At 44.1% G+C, this 18,579-nt stretch overlaps 1 protein-coding gene across 3 annotated transcripts in view; it reads left to right on the top strand.

Annotated features, from left to right (window-relative positions):
• Myt1 (myelin transcription factor 1) overlaps positions 1-18,173 on the top strand; it is a 59,580-nt gene extending 41,407 nt beyond the window's left edge. Inside the window, exons 15-23 of one of the 3 annotated variants that reach the window (XM_041641798.1) lie at positions 556-618; positions 744-812; positions 4,323-4,385; positions 4,804-4,887; positions 10,511-10,732; positions 12,392-12,483; positions 13,072-13,175; positions 15,484-15,627; positions 15,980-18,173. In XM_041641798.1, coding sequence (XP_041497732.1) covers positions 556-618; positions 744-812; positions 4,323-4,385; positions 4,804-4,887; positions 10,511-10,732; positions 12,392-12,483; positions 13,072-13,175; positions 15,484-15,627; positions 15,980-16,120 — 982 coding nt within the window. In that variant the 3' untranslated portion in view covers positions 16,121-18,173. The remainder of the gene's footprint in view (positions 1-555; positions 619-743; positions 813-4,322; positions 4,386-4,803; positions 4,888-10,510; positions 10,733-12,391; positions 12,484-13,071; positions 13,176-15,483; positions 15,628-15,979) is intronic. The other 2 variants (XM_041641800.1, XM_041641799.1) reach the window with 2 other exon arrangements.
• The last annotated feature ends 406 nt before the right edge of the window (positions 18,174-18,579 follow it).

Genomic DNA, 18,579 nt, shown 5'->3' with positions numbered 1-18,579 from the left:
GACACAAGCAGAACTTTTTAATTAATCTCTAATGCCACATGTCCTTAAAAGACTATGAAGGGTTGGGGGAGGGTTGAAGGGGAGGAGAGAGGCAGGGAGGGGAGCAGAGAAAAATGTAGAGCTCAATAAAAATTAATTAAAAAAGACTATGAAGTGCTATGCCTAGAACCTTTTCCTTACCTGTGCTCATAGCTAGTTTTATGGAGGATATAGGGATCCCCTTTCCTTAAACTGCACCCCACTAGTTTCTTTCTACCTTGGTATCCTGCCTTTCCAGAGTGGCTGGATCTATGTTCTCACTCTCAGAGAAGATTGTGCTGTTTAGGAGCTGGAGAAGGGAGGCGTGCCCCCCACATGTTCATGAGTACACATTTGTACACATAACATGCTTATGAAAACACAGCACTCATGCTTCAGAGGCATCCTTACCTCAAGTTCCCTTTCCTTCTTGGGCTGTGATCTGAGGATGTCCACCTGCCCTTAGTTGACTTGTTCTGGGGGAGGCCTGCAGGTATGTATGGTCCTCTGTTCTGATGCTCTTTTTCTTTTGTCCAGCTGTCCCACCCCTGGCTGTGATGGCAGTGGTCATATCACCGGGAACTATGCCTCCCATCGCAGGTTTGTGCTCTGCTCCTCTGGCCTGACTCCAGAGCTTTGTGTGTGTGAGTGTGGGGGGTATCTTTCTCCTCATCTCCTTTGCTCCTCTCTATGGCTCACCCCATATCCCATCTCTTCTCTTTCAGCCTCTCTGGTTGCCCTCTTGCTGACAAGAGCCTCAGAAACCTCATGGCTGCCCACTCTGCTGACCTCAAGTATGTTTGCGCTCCCTGACTGCCTATTTCTTGGGCAGCTCCCTGGCTTTGCTTTCTCTTTTATGAGGCTCCTACCAAGTCAGCCTTCTCTAAGACACCATCCCAGGCTGGTCCTGCTTTCCTGGGATGGGGAAGAGGTGCAGGGCTTGAAAGGGATGACTCTGCTTGGCTGGGCTGTTGTCCTTGCACCTGTGACCCTGCTTTGAGCAATCTGACCTCTAAGCACTGTCCATCTCACTTCCTGTACCGCTCCAGGTCTTTTCCACTCCCGAGAACTCTGACAGGGCTGCCGGGCCTGCTTTTCCTACTACCATTCTAAATACCGAGAAAAGCTGGAACTTAACCATGGCTTAGTGTCCACAGGCTACGGGGCTCTTGTCAAAAAAAAAAAAAATCACTAAAGAGCCAGAGAATGCTCCTTGCTTTCCTTCTCCCCATGCCTTGGCTGCTCTGTTTCTCCCTGGTGTCCTCCCAGCCCTACTCAATGTTCTTGCCTTCTCTTTGCTGTTCCTCTCCATCCTTCTGTGCCCCTCTGCCAAACACTTAGGCAGAGCAGGTTCTGTGGAAATCCACAACTGTCAGTTTCCCCGATAGTCCTCAGAAGTGAGGAGCAAGTACCCAGAGCTTTCCAGGCATCTGTTCTCTTGGAGCTGGAGCTGGGGCCTCCATTGTTTTTGGTTTTCATTTTCTCTGTTGACCTGCGACATTATAGCCTCCATGACCCTGTGCTGTGATTACCTTGTCCAGGAGACCAGAGCTGAGGAGAAACCTTGATACTGGGAGATACTGTCCTGTTCTTCTGTTCCTCACAGCAGGACCAGGGCCCTCCCTCTCACAGTCCTTTTGGATAGGTGTTCTGAATCTAGGCCAAAACTCACTGAGTCTGTTTGGGGAACAGACAGGTGATGGATACTGGAGCTAGAATGCTGACAGCAAAAGGGACTTGCGCTGATTTATGGTAGGACAGAAATTCTTGGGTTTCCAGTACCCACTCTGCGTTTCACGCTAACCAGCTCCATTCCTTCTGGAAGTGAGTGTCACGTTCATACCTTGTAGACTCACATGCTTTCTCACTTACATGCAACACTGAGTCTAGTCCTGAAACTCAAAGTTGGAGAAGAGTCCTGTAAGCTCAGTGAACACCTCCCCACAGTTTTTTATTATCTTTCTATTTATTATATTTGTATTCTTACCTACCCTCACACCTATTTTTATATCCAATTCTGCTTCCTTTTCCAATTATGATTAGGGTTCATGGATTTCCAACACAGGGCCTCGAGAACTCTCTGTTTCAGGATATAACCGAACATTGTATTGTGGGCTAACAGGAGGAAACTTGACTGATACAGCCCTGGGAGGGTCTGCACTATAAATCTGTGAAAAACTTCAACACAAAACTTCTGTGGGCACAGCAGAGGAAAGTCTCCTTGCAAGGGTGGGCGTCTCAGGTGTCCCCACTGCCTCCAAAGCTTTTATTGTCTCAGAGCTCTTTCTGGGTCCATTGCCTCAGTGCTCAAGACTCCAGAAGACTCTTAGAAGAAGGTGACCATGACCTATGCTACACATTTCCTGATACCCCAGTGCTCCTGGGATCCTTGTTCTGTCTGGGTGGGCATCAGGCTGGCCAAAATGGTGCAAATGCAGTTCTTTTTGTGGCCTCCGTATAAACGGAAAAACGAAGACAAGCTCAGGCATGTTCTCTGTTTTAAAGCAAGTTCCAGGGTCATTTACTCTCCTTTGTATGAACAGGGGCTGCCTTGAGATGCTCAGTTCACATGGTAGGAGTATACATACTATCTATGTATATGTATATACACACATATACATACTACCCTACACTGTGGAGGCATATCAGGCTATAATGAGGATGGGCAACACCTCTGCAGCACAGGAATGAGGCACCGAGGGAGATCTGAGATGTCACCATGGCAGAATCATTACTTGGGTGTAGATTGTTCCTTCTTTACAAGCAAGACAGTTAGAAGCAGATGATAGACAGGGTGAAGGCAGTTCTAGCTCTTGTGGCAGCTTCCGTAAGGAACATGTGGAAAGTACCTAGTCCTCTTAGCTTGTGGACACTGTCCTCTTTGAGCATAACTTACAGGAAAGCCATCAAATAACACATTAGCAAAGAATACAGAGAATTCTCCTGTGTGCTAGGCACCTGCCTGTTCTCTGGGAGCCGTAGACCCTCCCGAGACTCACTGGTGATATTGAGTATATCTGCATCTTACCCTGATGCCACTCATAACTCAGGCCTGGGTTGCTATGTGGTCACTGGGTGACCACTACTTTTTGTTCTAAACCTCTGCTGGATGCTTCCTTGATATGAAGACAAGGAGCAGGAACCCTGGTCCTCAGACTGAGCTTCTTCCCACTAAAAGGAGAAACAAACTATTTTTATTTCCCTGTACTTGGACTTCTGGAAAGGAGGGCCACCATGGTGGTAAGGTAGCAGCTATACCATTATATGGCCTCATGAAGGCTAGAGAAAGATTTGGGTGGGTCAACTGCCTGATAAACAAAGAAGCACTGTGAGGGACACAAAAGTCTGGACAGACACACAGAGAAAGATCTGAGGGGTCAGAAAAAAAATCACAAGAACTGGTGTCAGCTGTTCCATCCTCTGGAATGCCAGACTCCTAGCTTTTGTCCTTTTTATAAAAAATACTGCGTTCCAAAAGTCAGAGACTGGGTACAGAAAGTCAGACGCTTTCCAAGGCTAGGGTGCCATAGAGCAACACTTTGGATAACCAACACCAAATGCTGTTTCCCACAAGATGGCGCTGTAATTAGGGGCAAAATGCAAAGCAGCAGAGCTATGGGTCCACTTCCAAGTCAACCCCATTCAATCAACACCTGCTGTCTTTTTCCATTTGGAAGAAAATAACTCAAGAAAAGTCCATGTTCATAATACTAAAGTTTAATTTCTACCACTTTATGGAATATGTTCATGAATTTTGTACTTCGTGTTTCCGATTTTACCCTTGCTGGGGTCCATCAACCAATAAAAATCACTGGCTGAGTTCTACATTCACCAAGCAGGAATCAGTGGCCATACAGTGGGTACTCATGGGTACCTCTCTGAGTTCTTATGATTAGACCTAAAGCTTAGATGTGTTCTGGATAACCAGATGTGACTGGAACCCAATAAAAGTCTAAGCTGGGAGCCCACAACCTCCTTAGGATGCAATGAAAGCAGACCGTACCCAGTGCCTTCTCTTGGTGTCCGGTATAAAGCTGATCTCATTCAGCTGCTCTTCTCTTGACTTTCTGGGCTCCACTAGGAGTGGCTGGGCTTCATGTGAAATGACCTTATTGATACTGAAAACCTGTTGCTGGCAATGGCAGGCTAAGGTATGTGATGCTCTTTTGCAAAGAGGTGCAAAATTGGGGGATGGTTGTTTGAGGGACCTAGAGCTTATAATGATGATGGATTCATTTGAGAGCTGAGTCCAAAGAGGCAAATAATCTTTATGGGCTCTGGTCTCATCTTATGTTTCTCTGCAGGTGCCCCACACCTGGCTGCGATGGCTCTGGCCACATAACAGGGAACTATGCTTCACACCGGAGGTGAGTGGGGCCAAGGGTAGTGATGAAAGTTCTGACTTAGACAAAGTTCTAATGTTCTGAATAAGATATTAAAGTTGCCAGCAACTAGAGTCCACTTGCATCTCTTTTGATTTGTTGGTGCTTCCAGAATTGTTAGGTATCCATATGCAGTAAAATCAAAAAACAAAGTATCAGATTAGAAGCTCCTGAAGATGTTTCCCACTTCTGATGGTTCTGTTGCCCTGTTTGAAGGTCGTGTAAGAGCCGGCTCTGTTCCATAAGAAAGCATAACTGACAAGTCAGCTGACTGATTGATCCTTTCTTCCCTCCTTCCCACCCCCACAGGGGGCCACAGAACTTGAGGGAGTAGCATGAGGCAGACAGTGAGGGAGCTGCTGTTCTGGGACTGAGGTGGCATATTTTCCTCTTTCAAAACCAGTTTGTCAGGCTGCCCACGTGCCAAGAAGAGTGGACTCAAGGTGGCGCCTACCAAGGATGACAAGGAGGACCCCGAGTTGATGAAGTATGTAGGGCTATACTGGCTCCTTCATTGTTTTGAAAAATTGAGGGTTTTTGTATGCTATAACTAAACAACAACAAAAAAAATCAAAATAATGCCTTTTGAATACAAATCTGGGACCCCAGAATTTGGGAGGTTAGAAGCAGGATCGCTGAGTTTAATCCTTCCTGAGCTAGTGAGAACCTGTCTCAAAACCAAAACAAAATGAAACAACTTATTCTAAACTTTTCCTCACATCTGGCCATTAAATTGATTGATAATAATATTCATTTTTACAGAAGAACTGGAACCTGACACATTGTTTCCTGGATATTGAACCCAGAGCATGTTATCTGGGTTCAGGTCAGAGGTATTTTGGTGGGACTTTGGGAAGTTAAGCGCCCTACTGCCCTGACGTGGTTCTGGGATCCCCTATATTTTGTCTGACAAGAAGGCTCAGGTGTTTTAGAGGGCACTACATTAGGAAAATATTGCATCTTTGAATATCATGGGTCTGATCACCAGCATATCTGTCTAAAGCAGTTGTTGTCAACCTTCCTAATGCCTTGACCCTTTAATATACAGTTCATGTTGTGGTGATACCAAATCACAAATTATTTTTGTTACTACTTCATAACTATAATTTTGCTACTGTTATTAATTATAATGCAAATCTCTGTTTTCTGGTGGTCTTGGGCAAATCTTGTGGGTCATTCAACTCACAGGTTGAGAGCCCTTGGTCTAGAGCTGGTTAAGCAGGACAGTCTGGAAGAGCTAACACTGGAAACTGGACCCAGCACAGGGACTAAAGAGGATATACTTGGTCTTTATTGTCTCCCCTCTACAAATTGTTTTCTTTTTCTGATTGCCAGTTAGATACAGAGTATAAATTCTCTAGCTTACCAGTGAAAGTTTGTTCAGTGAAGTAAACACTTATAGCTAGAAGTCCTTAGCTTGTGCTAAGGTATGGTCTATCTGGTGCTGGGGGAGTTTTGTTTTTTGAGACAGGGTTTCTTTGTGGAGCCTTGGTTGTCCTGAAACTAACTCAACTCTGTAGACCAGACTAGCCTCGAACTCACGGACATCTGCCTGCCCCTGCCTCCCAAGTGCTAGGATTAAAAGTGTGAGCCACCACCGTTTACCTGGGGTAATTTTTTAAAAAGTAATTCTTAAAAGCTGGGCCACTTTTAATCCTAGCACTTTGAAAGCAGAGACAGCAGATTTCTGTCATTTCTAGTCTAACCTGGCCTGGTCTTCAGAATATTTGATATCTCTGTGCTTGAAAATTTGAACTAGATAAGAAGTGATAAGTATGGTTTGGTTGTCAGGAGTAGATATTGGCTTTTAGAAGGACACATGTGTATGTTCATACACATGAAAAAAAATCTTTTTGCTGTGGGACAATGATCTTTTATCCTGTCACTTGTATTATTTTTAATAAAATGCTGATTGGCTAATAGCAAGGCAGGAAGTATAGGCAGGGAAAACAGGCAGGAAGTAGAGGCGGGGCGAGGAGAACAGGAGAATTCTGGGAAGATTCAGTTGGCAGTCATTATCCAAACACAGAGGAAGCAAGATGTGACTTCCTCGCTGAAAAAGGTACCAAGCCACGTGACAACACAGACAAGAATTATGGGCTAATATAAGAGTTAATAAGAAGCCTGAGCTAATAGGCCAATTAGTTTATGGTTAATGTAGACCTCTGTGTGTTTCTTTGGGACTAAACAGGTGGGACAGAAACCTCTGTCAGCATCTTTTTGGTTGTGAGCCTAACCTTTAACGGCTGAGTCATCCCTCCAGGCCAACATCTTTTTATTGAGTGAAAATAGTGTGGTCCTTCTGATCTAAGACTATGATCTATGATAATACCTCTTGGCTTCATCTTAGTTCTTGGTTTCTTTCCCCATGGAGTGTTATTTTCTGACCATCTTTCATGCCCTGGTCAATATAAAAAATATTCTCTCAAACTGCCTTCTTCCCATTACAACTTTTGCATCTGTCCTTAAAACTTACCTATTTCCTGTGGCACCGACTTTCCATTAACACAGGTAGAGCATGTGGAACCGTTCCCCCTATCAGATAACTCCTTATATGCATTCCAGTAATTCCTTTCTTACCACCTTGGTCTAAATGTCTTTTACAAATCCTTTTGCAGAGTCATTTGTTGTTGTTGACCATTCTATAAATCTCCTGCAATTATTGAGAGCCGATGAATAACATTTGTAACTCTCCTTTCTCTCTGTATCTTTCCTCTTATTCCTCAAAATACATAGAAGATATCCATTGGGGAACTAAAACCATCACTTGCTTTACCCATTTAGATTGCTTATTTTATTAATTTATTATATTAATATCATATATATTTCTTATCTTTTCCTATTTATTTTTTTATATTCATTTTATTACCTATTATAATTTCCCCCAATTAGGAATCAGAGACAACTTTTAAGCTTGGAGACTTTGTTTTAACATTTCTTCATTTGGTATCAGGGTAGAACTTCAAGACTACTTTCCTATAATCCGTTTTCATTTTTCCTTGAGAAAAATAAAAGCCTTCTTTCATGATTTGCTATAGCCAATGCATGGGCTAGAACTTTAATGGGGGGAACAGAAAATAGATCATAGCAATGTACCATTACCTTACCAGGGATTCCAGAAAGTTCCCATATCTTTTGTGGTTCTTTTTTCTTTTTCTTTTATTTTTTTTAAATTTATTTATTATGTATACAGCATTTTGTCTGCATGCCAGAAGAGGGCATCAGATCTTATTATAAATAGTTATAAGCCACCATGTTGTTGCTGGGAATTGAGCTCAGGAGCTCTGGAAAAACAGCCAGTGCTCTCAACCTCTGAGCCATCTCTCCAGCCACCAAGATTTATTTAGTTTATGTATATGAAAGGTTTGTCTGCCTATCTGTCTGCATATCAGAAGAGGTCACTTGAGACTACAGTTATAGATGGTTGGGAGCAACCAAATGGGTGCTGGGAATTGAACTTGGGACCTCTGAAAGAGCAGCCAGTGCTCTTAACCACTGAACCATCTCTCTGGCTCTTTTTTTTTTTTTGTGGGTCTTAAGTGATACAAGTTCCTGAAGCATAAATACGGTTGACTACTTCTATTCTTCTGTGGCAAGGTGGCCAGGGGTGGGGAATGATATGTCTTCTGGGGACTTATGGACGAGTGCTTACCATCTGTGATGCAGTCTGTGGGTGCTTGTATCATTGTAAGAGAACAGGTTTCCTGCAGTACTCACCTGCAGGTGGAGATATGCAATGTCACAGGCTCAAACAGGGATGAGCCCCTAACAAATTTCCCAGGATATGGGAGTTTCGGGACTGACCATTAGTAAAGCGTATAGAGGGTTCTCCCAGGAGGTAAACAGTAGAAATGATGGCTCTGGTTTTGGGGGGTTGATCAGGATTTAGGTGCCTGTTGAGGCTAGACCCAGTGGGTTTTCAAGAAGCAGGCCTTCCCTGACTATGTTGTTTGCTGAACCAACAACAGCCAGACACTCACTTAGCAGAAAACAACTTGACCTGGGATTACTTTTCTTCTCAGAGCTTGTTCAAGCTGTGGTCAAAATCTAGTTGGACACAGAAGAGAAGATTACACAGCATTACATCATTCAGAAGGGGTTGCCATCACCAACTGTTTTATTTAGTCTAATAAACTTTATTTTGGGGTGTTAAATCAACAATGCAGAACATGTGCTGGTTAAATCTTTGTGTGAAAAAATTATTTTTCTTCTTGAGAATCCAGGAATTTGCTTGGGATTATATGGATACCTTTATCAAGCATATCAGCAAGGACCCTGTGGGACGTGATACAGTTGGTGAATTTGAAAATGATTAAGGTTGAGATTGGTATTTTTCAAATTAGCTGGGGAAATAGTTTTCCTCTTTCTAAAGTACTGTCAACTTTGCTTTTTAAAAACAAAAATTCTGCAACTAGGAAGAGACTGTGATCTTGATATTATGTAGACTAGATATCATGCAGCACTTACAGGATGAATTTCCTAACGTCATTATGACAAGAATGGGGTGTCTTCAAGTATTTACATTGTATAGAGCCTCCTCTCACTCAATAAAATATGTATAACTGACCATCATCTTTAAACAAGTGCACACTAAAGCAGAAACTTTAATGAATATAGTAAATCCTACAGAAGGATGGCTTTTGTTATGAGTTGTAGTTTCGCAAGGGTTGTGGTAGAATTCCCATCCTTAACGGGTCATATAAGCACTGGTTGAGACTAAGTCATATCAACACTTTGAGGTCATAGAAGTCAACAGAAGTTCTAATGTGGAGGTCAGGTGATGATGCTTCCCTCACTCTATTTACCACTCCTGGAAGTCCATGTTGCCCCACCAACCCAGCGTCTGGCAGTTATTCCTCTGTTCTATGCTATCTTGGATCCATGTCTCATGTCACAGCACACATGACTTCTATGTCCCACCGTGCGTTCTGGGAAAGATAAGCTTATCAGAAGATCATGGAAGCCTGCCAGCTCATGCCCTAATTCATGTCTCAATGTGATGTCAAAGTCAATTATTTTTGAAGATTTGACACCATGGTTAAGAAAAAGGAATCATTCCTGAATACTGCTTACATATGAGATTCCAGTGAACAGTAGTGACTCCTCCTTGCAAGGAGGTTAGGAGTTTTTCAAGTGGTTAGAAAATTTCACCTGGGGGCTGGAGAGATGGCTCAGAGGTTACGAGCATTGCCTGCTCTACCAAAGGTCCTGAGTTCAATTCCCAGCAACCACATGGTGGCTCACAATCATCTGTAATGGAGTCTGGTGCCCTCTTCTGGCCTGCAGGCATAGACACAGACAGAATATTGTATACATAATAAATAAATAAATATAAAAAAATTTTTCACTTGTCTGAAGCGGCTGAATAACTTATTTCAGCTGGGCATTTCAACTTGTAATAGTGGGGACTCAGTAGGGGTTCTATCCCAACTCTAAGATTGGCTGTCTTTGCATCCAGATTTGAGGAGCTAGACAATTGAATGTGAGCTATCTAGAGCCCGTGTGTGTGTGTGTGTGTGTGTGTGTGTGTGTGTGTACATACGTACTCTTGGTGTGTCCTTATTTTAGGCTGCAGGCTGAGATCAACTTGTACTGACCTTGTGTACATTCTGTTGTCTGAGGTCTACGTGGGCTGGAGGAGCAAGAAGGGAAGGAGAGGCAAGAGAGAGGGCCCTGGAAAAGGTGGATAGGAAACTATCTCCAAGGGGTTCCTGGAGATGAGGTAGGGTTTCACTTTGCTGCCATTGCCTTGCTACTCTCTGACTGGGCATTGTGCCCTGTGCTCCAGGAATAGGATACAGTAGGAGACTATCTGGCAGCAGGAGACTGCTTCTGGTCCTCTATCTTCCTGAAGATGTCCTGCCCCCGACTTCTTTGTATCCAAAGAGAACTCTGTAAAGAAGGGCAACAGTATCCTTGGGCCATAAGTATTTTCCAGGTGCTTTAGCATATAGTGAACATGTGGCGAATGATGACTTAACAGTGTTTCATTTGTTGGAGAGGACTGAAAGTTTTTAGATTGAAGATCTTGTTCTGGGCCCTGGGTTGAAGGATTTGAAAACCCTGCAAAGCCAGGGCCCCTGTGATCACCTCAGTCTTTCTGTGTCTAGGTGCCCAGTTCCAGGCTGTGTGGGGCTCGGCCATATCAGTGGCAAATATGCCTCTCACAGGAGTGCTTCTGGCTGCCCGCTGGCTGCTCGGAGGCAGAAAGAGGGTACTCTCAATGGTTCATCTTTCTCCTGGAAGTCGCTGAAGAATGAGGGCCCTACTTGCCCAACCCCAGGCTGTGACGGCTCTGGCCATGCCAATGGCAGCTTCCTCACCCACCGAAGGTACCTGACCCACATGTCAGCAATCAGGGACCTTTTGGCTGGAACATAACCCCTGGGTGGGGGAAGCAATCCAGTACTCAGTGGGACCAGCAGTTCTGCAAGGGAAAGCAAGACCCAAGTAGCTGAATGAGAGAAGTCATGGAAGCTGTTGGTACCAGATGGTGTTTGTTTTGCTTTCAGAATGTGTTTGTTCTAATAAGTATTCCTCTGTGCACTAATGTTTATTGTCCCTATGAGCAGTGCTATGCTAAACATGGAGACCATAATGAATAGACTCCTATCTCTGCCCATATTTGACTTCTCGTCTCCTATACCTTGTGTCCTGCCCCTTACATTGGAACCTGTTTTATTGGGGTGGGAGGGAAGGTACTTGCTTGCTTTGCAAGGGACCTGGTAGCTAGCCCTCTTCTTGCCTAGACAGTGCTCATTCTGTTCACAATACCTACCATGGCTGAGTTGGCTTTGCTTCACCAGACCCCCTTCCACTCTGTTCTAAGAAGTCACTAACCTTATCCAGTAGCCTTTGTCTGGAGTGAAAGCCAATATCTACTCCCTTCTTTTTTCCTCCCCCTTTCTTCTTTTTCTTCCTTCTCTCCCTTATTTCTTATTCCACTTACAGAGTCAGTTAATGCATCCATTCAATGAAAACATTTACAGAGAGTCCAACTAACATCAAGGAGTAGAGACAAGAGAAGAAAACAAAAGAACAACAACCCTTTGCATTTTTGAGTGTGTTTTGGGTAGGGTGGGTGGGGGACAGATAGCATAAACAAATGAGAGTTATTGTATCTGGTGAATGGTAATCAGGGTTCAGGGGAAAACAGCAGAGTAGTGGGCAAAAAAGTACTCTGGAGAAAAAACCCAGAAAATTACTCTCCCTGAGATGTATGTAGAAAAAGCCCTCAGACACCTGGAACTGGAGAGAGACTGGAACACCTCCTTGGTAAGGTGACAAAGGAAAGCAGGCAGAACTTTGTGAACAAGTATCTTGCCAATTGCCTCTGAGAGTGAGGTACCTACTTGGGAGCACATAAAAAAGGGGGTCTCTTTTAGGCAGCTAGGATGGCCACAGTATATAGACCATAAGGAAAATGACAAGAAAGCCAAAGAAGAGGCTGTGAGAGCCTGGGCCGTGTGGGCCCAACCGAACTCTGTGCTTCCCAAGTACATTTCACTTTGTCTCCATTTTGATTTATGATGTGGATGAAATCATTGCAAAAACATGAAGTAATGTATGATAATCCACATGCTTTTATATGTTTTTCTGTATTCAAGGAATCACCTGTGAATGCTGGTACAACCATATCCTGAAAGATCTCTCAGGGGGGTGGGGGCATGCAGGCCTTGACCCTTGTTCAGAGAGAGGACTAACACCTGGAGGCAGCAATGCCCTGGTTCCTTTAGGACCTATGGAGAGCCATGACAGTGCCAAACAGGAAGAGATCTGAGGGGGCACCTTCCCGGGCCCCTTTCCTGGAGTGCAGCCTTGCTCACCAGGCAGGGAAGGCAGCTGAGGTGAAGCAGTGCCACCATAGGGAGGCATCCAATGTCATCTAGGTGAGGTAGAATATGCTTGGCGTGGCCCTAATGTAGGATCCTGGACATGCTTTTGCACAATGTCCCTGAACTGGTCAGTGACGTGTGAACTTCTGCTTCTAGTTTGTCTGGCTGTCCCAGAGCAACCTTTGCTGGAAAGAAAGGAAAACTCTCAGGTGATGAGATTCTCAGCCCAAAGTTCAAGACAAGTGATGGTGAGGATGCCCTTCTGGGATGCCCCCTTTTTTATCATTCTCTCTGTACTGTGGAAAGGGTATGGGATGCTGAGCTCCCCTGAGAATGAACCATGGTAGATAGTTCTTTCTCTGAGCCAACTGGCCTATTAACTTAGCCCTGAAGTTCTCAATGCCTGGGCCCAGGACTTCTGGTTTCACTTGACGGTCATGTTCGCTCTGATCTTGGGTTTGTGACTGTATGGATCAGAGTCTGATAGGAGGGCACCAAAAGCCATGCCCATGAGTTTGTGGACAGCGTGACTCCTCCAATTTAGGCAAGGGGATTCTCTTTGAATACATCTACCTTTGGTCATGGCACTTAATGTCTCTGAAGAGACCATTGCATTCTGCAAAGGTCAAGTCTTGAGGAAAATAATACTGTTCTCAGTTTCCAAGATTTCCCAGTATCTATGCCCAAGAACTAACTTTGCATAAAGATTTCCTTTTGTCTCCAAAGCAGCAGTTGGACAGAGCTGCATCTGGTTTTCTCTTTTCTTTCTCCTTCCTTCCTTCCTTCCTTCCTTCTTTCCTTCCTTCCTTCCTTCCTTTCATTTATTTTTTTGACAGTGCTGGAGAATGATGAGGAGATCAAGCAGCTAAATCAGGAGATACGAGACCTGAATGAGTCCAACTCGGAGATGGAGGCTGCCATGGTACAGCTGCAGTCCCAGGTAGGTGGACTTGACTCTTCCCTGTCGTCCAGAACCAGCCTGTAGGTTGCTGTTTCCATCAATATCACTGGTGATGAACTGATGGAAGCCCAACTCACAGCACACAGTGCACTGGTTAGCTGCCCACTCACTGCATTGCTTGGGAGTCTTACTTCTAGGTGGCTAGTGTTAGTCATCGTCTTGGATAGCTTCACTGGCAAGAGCAATCTGTTAGTGTTCTGACTTTGCTAATACTGGTTGTCCAGTTCATGTTTCCAGTCTCATTAGCACTAGCAGATCCTCTGTTCTGTTCTTGCCTGGACCCGCAGAGCCAAACATCAGTGGCAGGGCTTGCCTATCCCCACCTAAAGAGCTCCTTGCTTTCCTCAATAGAATTTGGGTTAGATTAGAACCTTTCCACTTCCTTGTTCTTGGAGGGAATGCTTTTAGTGTTGAGTGCTGGTGAGCATGGCTGTTGCTTGGTAACAGGGCTACTGCTGGCTGCTCAGTGGGCCTAGGGCAGAGCTGGTGTTGTGTGAGTGTCCCCTAATGTGTGGAGAGAGGACAGGAAAGGTACACAGAACACATCAAGGGCAGAAAAGACAAACTGGAAAACAGCAGGCCCTTTTCTGGAGGCAGCAGTCATGCTATGTTCCATTCCACATATGTCTTGATCTAGTTTCTCCACGGGCTAATGCCATTTCGAGAGCTTGTGTATATATAGCACCAATCATGGAGTCAGGAAGAGCTTGTACTATATGTCCTGTACATAATGGCATATTCTCCCCAGGATCACTGGAAGTGACAACAGGAGGGAAAGAGTCTTTTATCTGGGACCATCACCGTTTTCTACCTGTCTTTGGATGAGACACAGTACAGTGTAGGTCATCTCTCAGAGTCCCCAGAGCCTTCATCCTTGTGATAGCACATCTTATTTCTCTATTTGCCAAAACCCATGTTTTTAGACTTATTTTTGTTAAAGATTTAATTTTTGTTTTTAGTTGCATACATTTGATATGTCTGTATACGGGTTTGTGCACATTGCCCAGATGAGAGCTTTGAATCCCCAGGAGCTGAAGTTATAAGAGATTATGAACTGCCTGATATGTGTGCTGGGAAATGAATCTGGATCCTCTCCAAGAGCAATACATACTCTTAACTTCCGAGTAATCTCTCCAGCTCTTTAAATTTATTTATTTATTTATTTATTGTGTGTGTGTGTGTGTGTGTGTGTGTGTGTGTGTAAATGCCTATGGAGGTCCAGATATCCCTGGAACTAGTTACAGGCAGTATTGAGTCACATTATATAGGTGCTAGGATTCAAACTCAGGTCCTCTGAAAGAGTAGTGGCACTCTTTAGCTACTTAGCATCTCTCTTGCCTCAAGACTCATTTTTTAAAGAGCTTGGTGTGGTGGTACTTAGCTACGTAGAAGGTTGAGGCAGGAGGACTGTTTGAGCTCATAGGTTTAAGAGCAGCCTGGACAATACAGAAAGATTACACCATATTTAAACTACAAAAAAAACCCTATCTTTGAAAGACTGATTACTTCTTTTTACTAGCATTTCTTTGGAAGTTTTAACTTTCAAATTTCAGTGGAATGGCTAAAAGGGAAGGTTCTCTAGAACTAACCTTAGTCACCACTGGCAGAGCAGAGCTCTCAGCCTTGCTTGCTGTCTTGCTCACAGATTGTCTTTCCATGAGTTCAGTCTTTTACTCCTTGAAGACATACAGTTAAAGTTGGGGCTGTCTTTTAACACTAGGAAACCCAGAAATAGCATAACCCTATGTAAGTTCACTGCCAGGGCGTGGAAGATGGAGAAATTTGTCTGTATAAAGCCTGAAGATGTGCCTGGAGCCTAGGCAGCCAGCTCACTGGTCTTTTGTGGGAGGAAAACACTCAGAGGTAGGGGCAACCTAGCACCCAGAAGTTGAATGCAATTTTTTTTATCATACAAAAAGAAACAAAAGCCTGACAAAGTACGAGTACAGCTGGGAATGGGCAGAGATTGAGCTCAGGGTGCCTTGGAATCTGTGGTTTTCATCCCACCACTAGGAGGGACAAGGCAGAGAAAGCCAGGTGTAGACTTAGGTACTTGGCATACCAGCTCCTTTCTCCTTTGGACAGAGGCTACTTCCAGAGGACCTTTTCTCTCTCCACTTAGGGATCAGGGTTCTACCATCTCTTTCCCTTGATGGGTACCTCACAGCAAGCAGGACCTTCCCACTAATGAGCTTTGTCTTTTCCCAGAATATTGTGAGGCATGGCCAGTGGTTTCACAGCAATCCAGGGCCAAGGGAAGGTAGTATTTTCTATGTCTCTACAACAGATCTCTTCCATGGAGAAGAACTTGAAGAACATTGAGGAGGAGAACAAGCTCATTGAGGAGCAGAATGAGGCCCTATTTCTGGAATTGTCCGGGCTGAGCCAGGCCCTCATCCAAAGTCTTGCCAATATCCGCCTTCCACACATGGTAGGCAGCAAATCACCTGTGGGTATTACAGATGAGCTGGCAGCTACCCTAGGGACAGTTCAAGGGTAGGAAGAGTGGGTATACCTCACGGCTCTGTTTATGATTCCTGAGGGAAGGATCCTGTGGGAACAGTGCCATCCCCTTGGTAGTGTTCTCAGTGCTCTGGTAGGGTAGGTGTAGGTCCTGAGTAGTTCATGAATTGGGGTATAATGGGGTTTCAATGATGGTGAGTCTTGTTATGATTTTTGGTTTTGGCAGGGGTGTATTAGACCTGGGATTGAGGCTTTCCAACTAGTTTCTACTATGTGGGGTCCACTCTAGTAAGGCCTGCTAACCTGGTTCTGTTCTCTAGGAGCCAATATGTGAACAAAATTTTGACGCCTATGTGAACACCCTCACTGACATGTACTCCAATCAGGATTGCTACCAGAACCCGGAGAACAAAGGCCTTCTGGAAACGATCAAGCAAGCTGTGAGGGGCATTCAGGTTTAGGCTGCACTGCACAGAGGAGTCTCCACTCTGCTCCTCACAGTGGGACTTCTGACTTATAGCTACTTCTAACTGGCACCGCCTGGGTGGAGCCTTGGGCAGCTTACCCAAAGGGAAGCCTGGAAATCAGTGTCTCCTGTGATGTCCTCATTAGGCCCAGGCATGAAGACCTCTCTACATGGATGTCTGGTGACACTGAAGTATTATTACAAAGTGATTTATTTTTGCTTTTTGAAAGAATTCTGAAGAGCAGCTCAAGTCTCCAGTGGAAGCTCATGGACAAGGTTCTCAGGGAAGTTTTGGAGTTTGCAGCCACAGTATTCCATTGTCTGTCGAGATGGGGAGGGCAGCCATGGACATGGTGGGTGTTAGTCTCAGCAGGAGGGCATGCCTAGGCTTCTGGAAATGCTCACTGAGGCCCATGTGGCAAGTATGTTTTGTGTTTTCATTTAATTCAGCTTTGTGTTAAAGGTGCACAATGATCTGCTTCAGAGGTGAATCTAGGGACAGGCCTTCCAGATGGCAGTCTACACAACTGACGGGCATCATAGGAAGTCAGCTGAAGGTATTTTTCACTTGGAGGCCCTGGAAATCAGCCACTTGCCTGGGAAGCAGATGCCTGTAAACCATGCAGACCAGCTTCCTCCTGGCTCCAGTCTTTAAACCCCTGGCCTGGTCTCTAAGTCCAGGACCACTGGGCCAGGCTTCTTCTGTCTGTATTTCCACCCAGGTGCTAGACCAACCATTGTTGTCTTTTCCTGTGTAGGCTTGCTCTCTGTATCCAAGGTGACTAAAGTGGGGACAGTGAGATCAGAGGTTAATTGTTAATGGGAGACCACCAAGATTTCACTTCTTTTTAGATCCATTCAAGATGTGAAAAGGGTAACTTTTAATTTAATGTGTTAAAAACACAATGTTCTTACTGTGTAAATAGAGTCCAAGTCAATTGTGACTGCAATTCCAAATTAGTATTTAAAAGTAGAGAAATTGCACTTCCTGGAAGACACTGAAAGTAGCTAGTTTATTCTGTAAATTATTTAATTTTGTCATGATATAAGTATTTATATTCATACCCTCTTATGTTAAATGTTTGGTATTTATTATTTTATTTATTAATTTTATACTATTTCAACTAGACTACACACTTGGGCACCATAAGAGTTACATAAGTTAAATCAAAACAAAAACATTTATTTGACTATAAGATAGGCCACAAAGAATCTTGATATAACTCCTAGTTATAATTTTGATGCAACTGAGTTATTTTATATATATTTTGTTATTTATTCTTTTAATAATGGAATTTTTTAAAGAAGTATTTTGTAACTGAGGAATTTTGATAATTTGGGTTTTCTCACCATTGGTCCAGCAGAGAGAAAGGTGTTTTGGTTTTCTTTCTCCCTTTGAGTTCCTTTTGTCAGGCCAATAACAGCAAATGGAATTCTGTATTTATTATTATTTACGTGTAGTGCAGATGTGTGTGTTCTGGTGTTTCTTGTGTTGCATTTGTGGAGGTTCTTATGGATGATTCATGTTGCTGTGAGGAAGTGCTGGCCATGATCAGTTCTAGGTAGCTGCCTGGACACACTGGCCAAGCTGCCCAGGACCTTGATACCCCAATACTGTGACCCTCCTTCCTCAGGAAACACGTTGGACCCACAGTACTTCGTGGTGTGTTTGGAGGGTGATTTCTAATAAAAGTCTCACTGTGTATAGGTGCTACGGTCTGTGAGGAGGCTGCTGCTCCGCTCCCTGTGCTTCAGGGAGTACTGTGTGGGTGGGCATGGTAAGAAGGCTCTTTTAAGTCTTTCTATGGTACTAATGTGGATCAGCCAACACTTCTGCTGGGCCTGCCTTCCCCGAAGTGCGGTTCTTCAAGGTCTAACTCACTGCATCTTACCTTTTCCCACAAGCCAGGCATGTCCAAATTATATTTTTTTTTGCCCCCAGGAGTTTTCTCTTATATTGAGGAAGAAACAGTCATCCTGTCTGAGTTGCTAGATTAGAGGTGTGCAGTGTCCCTGTGTTTTCACACCGTCTTTCTTAGCCATGAGTGGACGAGAGCTTAGACATTCTGGAGGGAGGCAGAGGTAAGAACTGAGTTAGAAGGTGAAGGAAGAGAGCTCTATGATGACCTCAGAGCTATTAGATCTAGCCATGCCTGAACACAGTCTACTCTTGAACTTCCTGTATGTGAGGCAGTGGGTTCCTTTTATTTGTTTTAGCTCATGTGTTTTGACTTTGTTTGCCCTTCAGAGTCACTTTTCCACTGTTGCACTCCGGTAACAGGTGGATTTCTAGTTTTCCCAAGTTCAGATTTCCATTTAAGGCAAGTCAAATTCAATCAGACTTCTCTAGGAATGTTGCCTAGAGGTCTTATGATATATAGGCAGAACCCATCTTCCCTGACAAATTCTTAGAAACTCTGGGATTTATTTCCAGCTTCTGTTCCAGTCAGGTAA

Source organism: Microtus oregoni, unplaced genomic scaffold (genome assembly GCF_018167655.1).
Source record: "Microtus oregoni isolate MIOR12 unplaced genomic scaffold, Mior012 000071F_ref0000514, whole genome shotgun sequence".
Taxonomy (NCBI): Eukaryota; Metazoa; Chordata; class Mammalia; order Rodentia; family Cricetidae; genus Microtus; species Microtus oregoni.
Note: the sequence above shows the minus strand (reverse complement) of the source record. Positions and strands in the feature narration are given on the sequence as shown.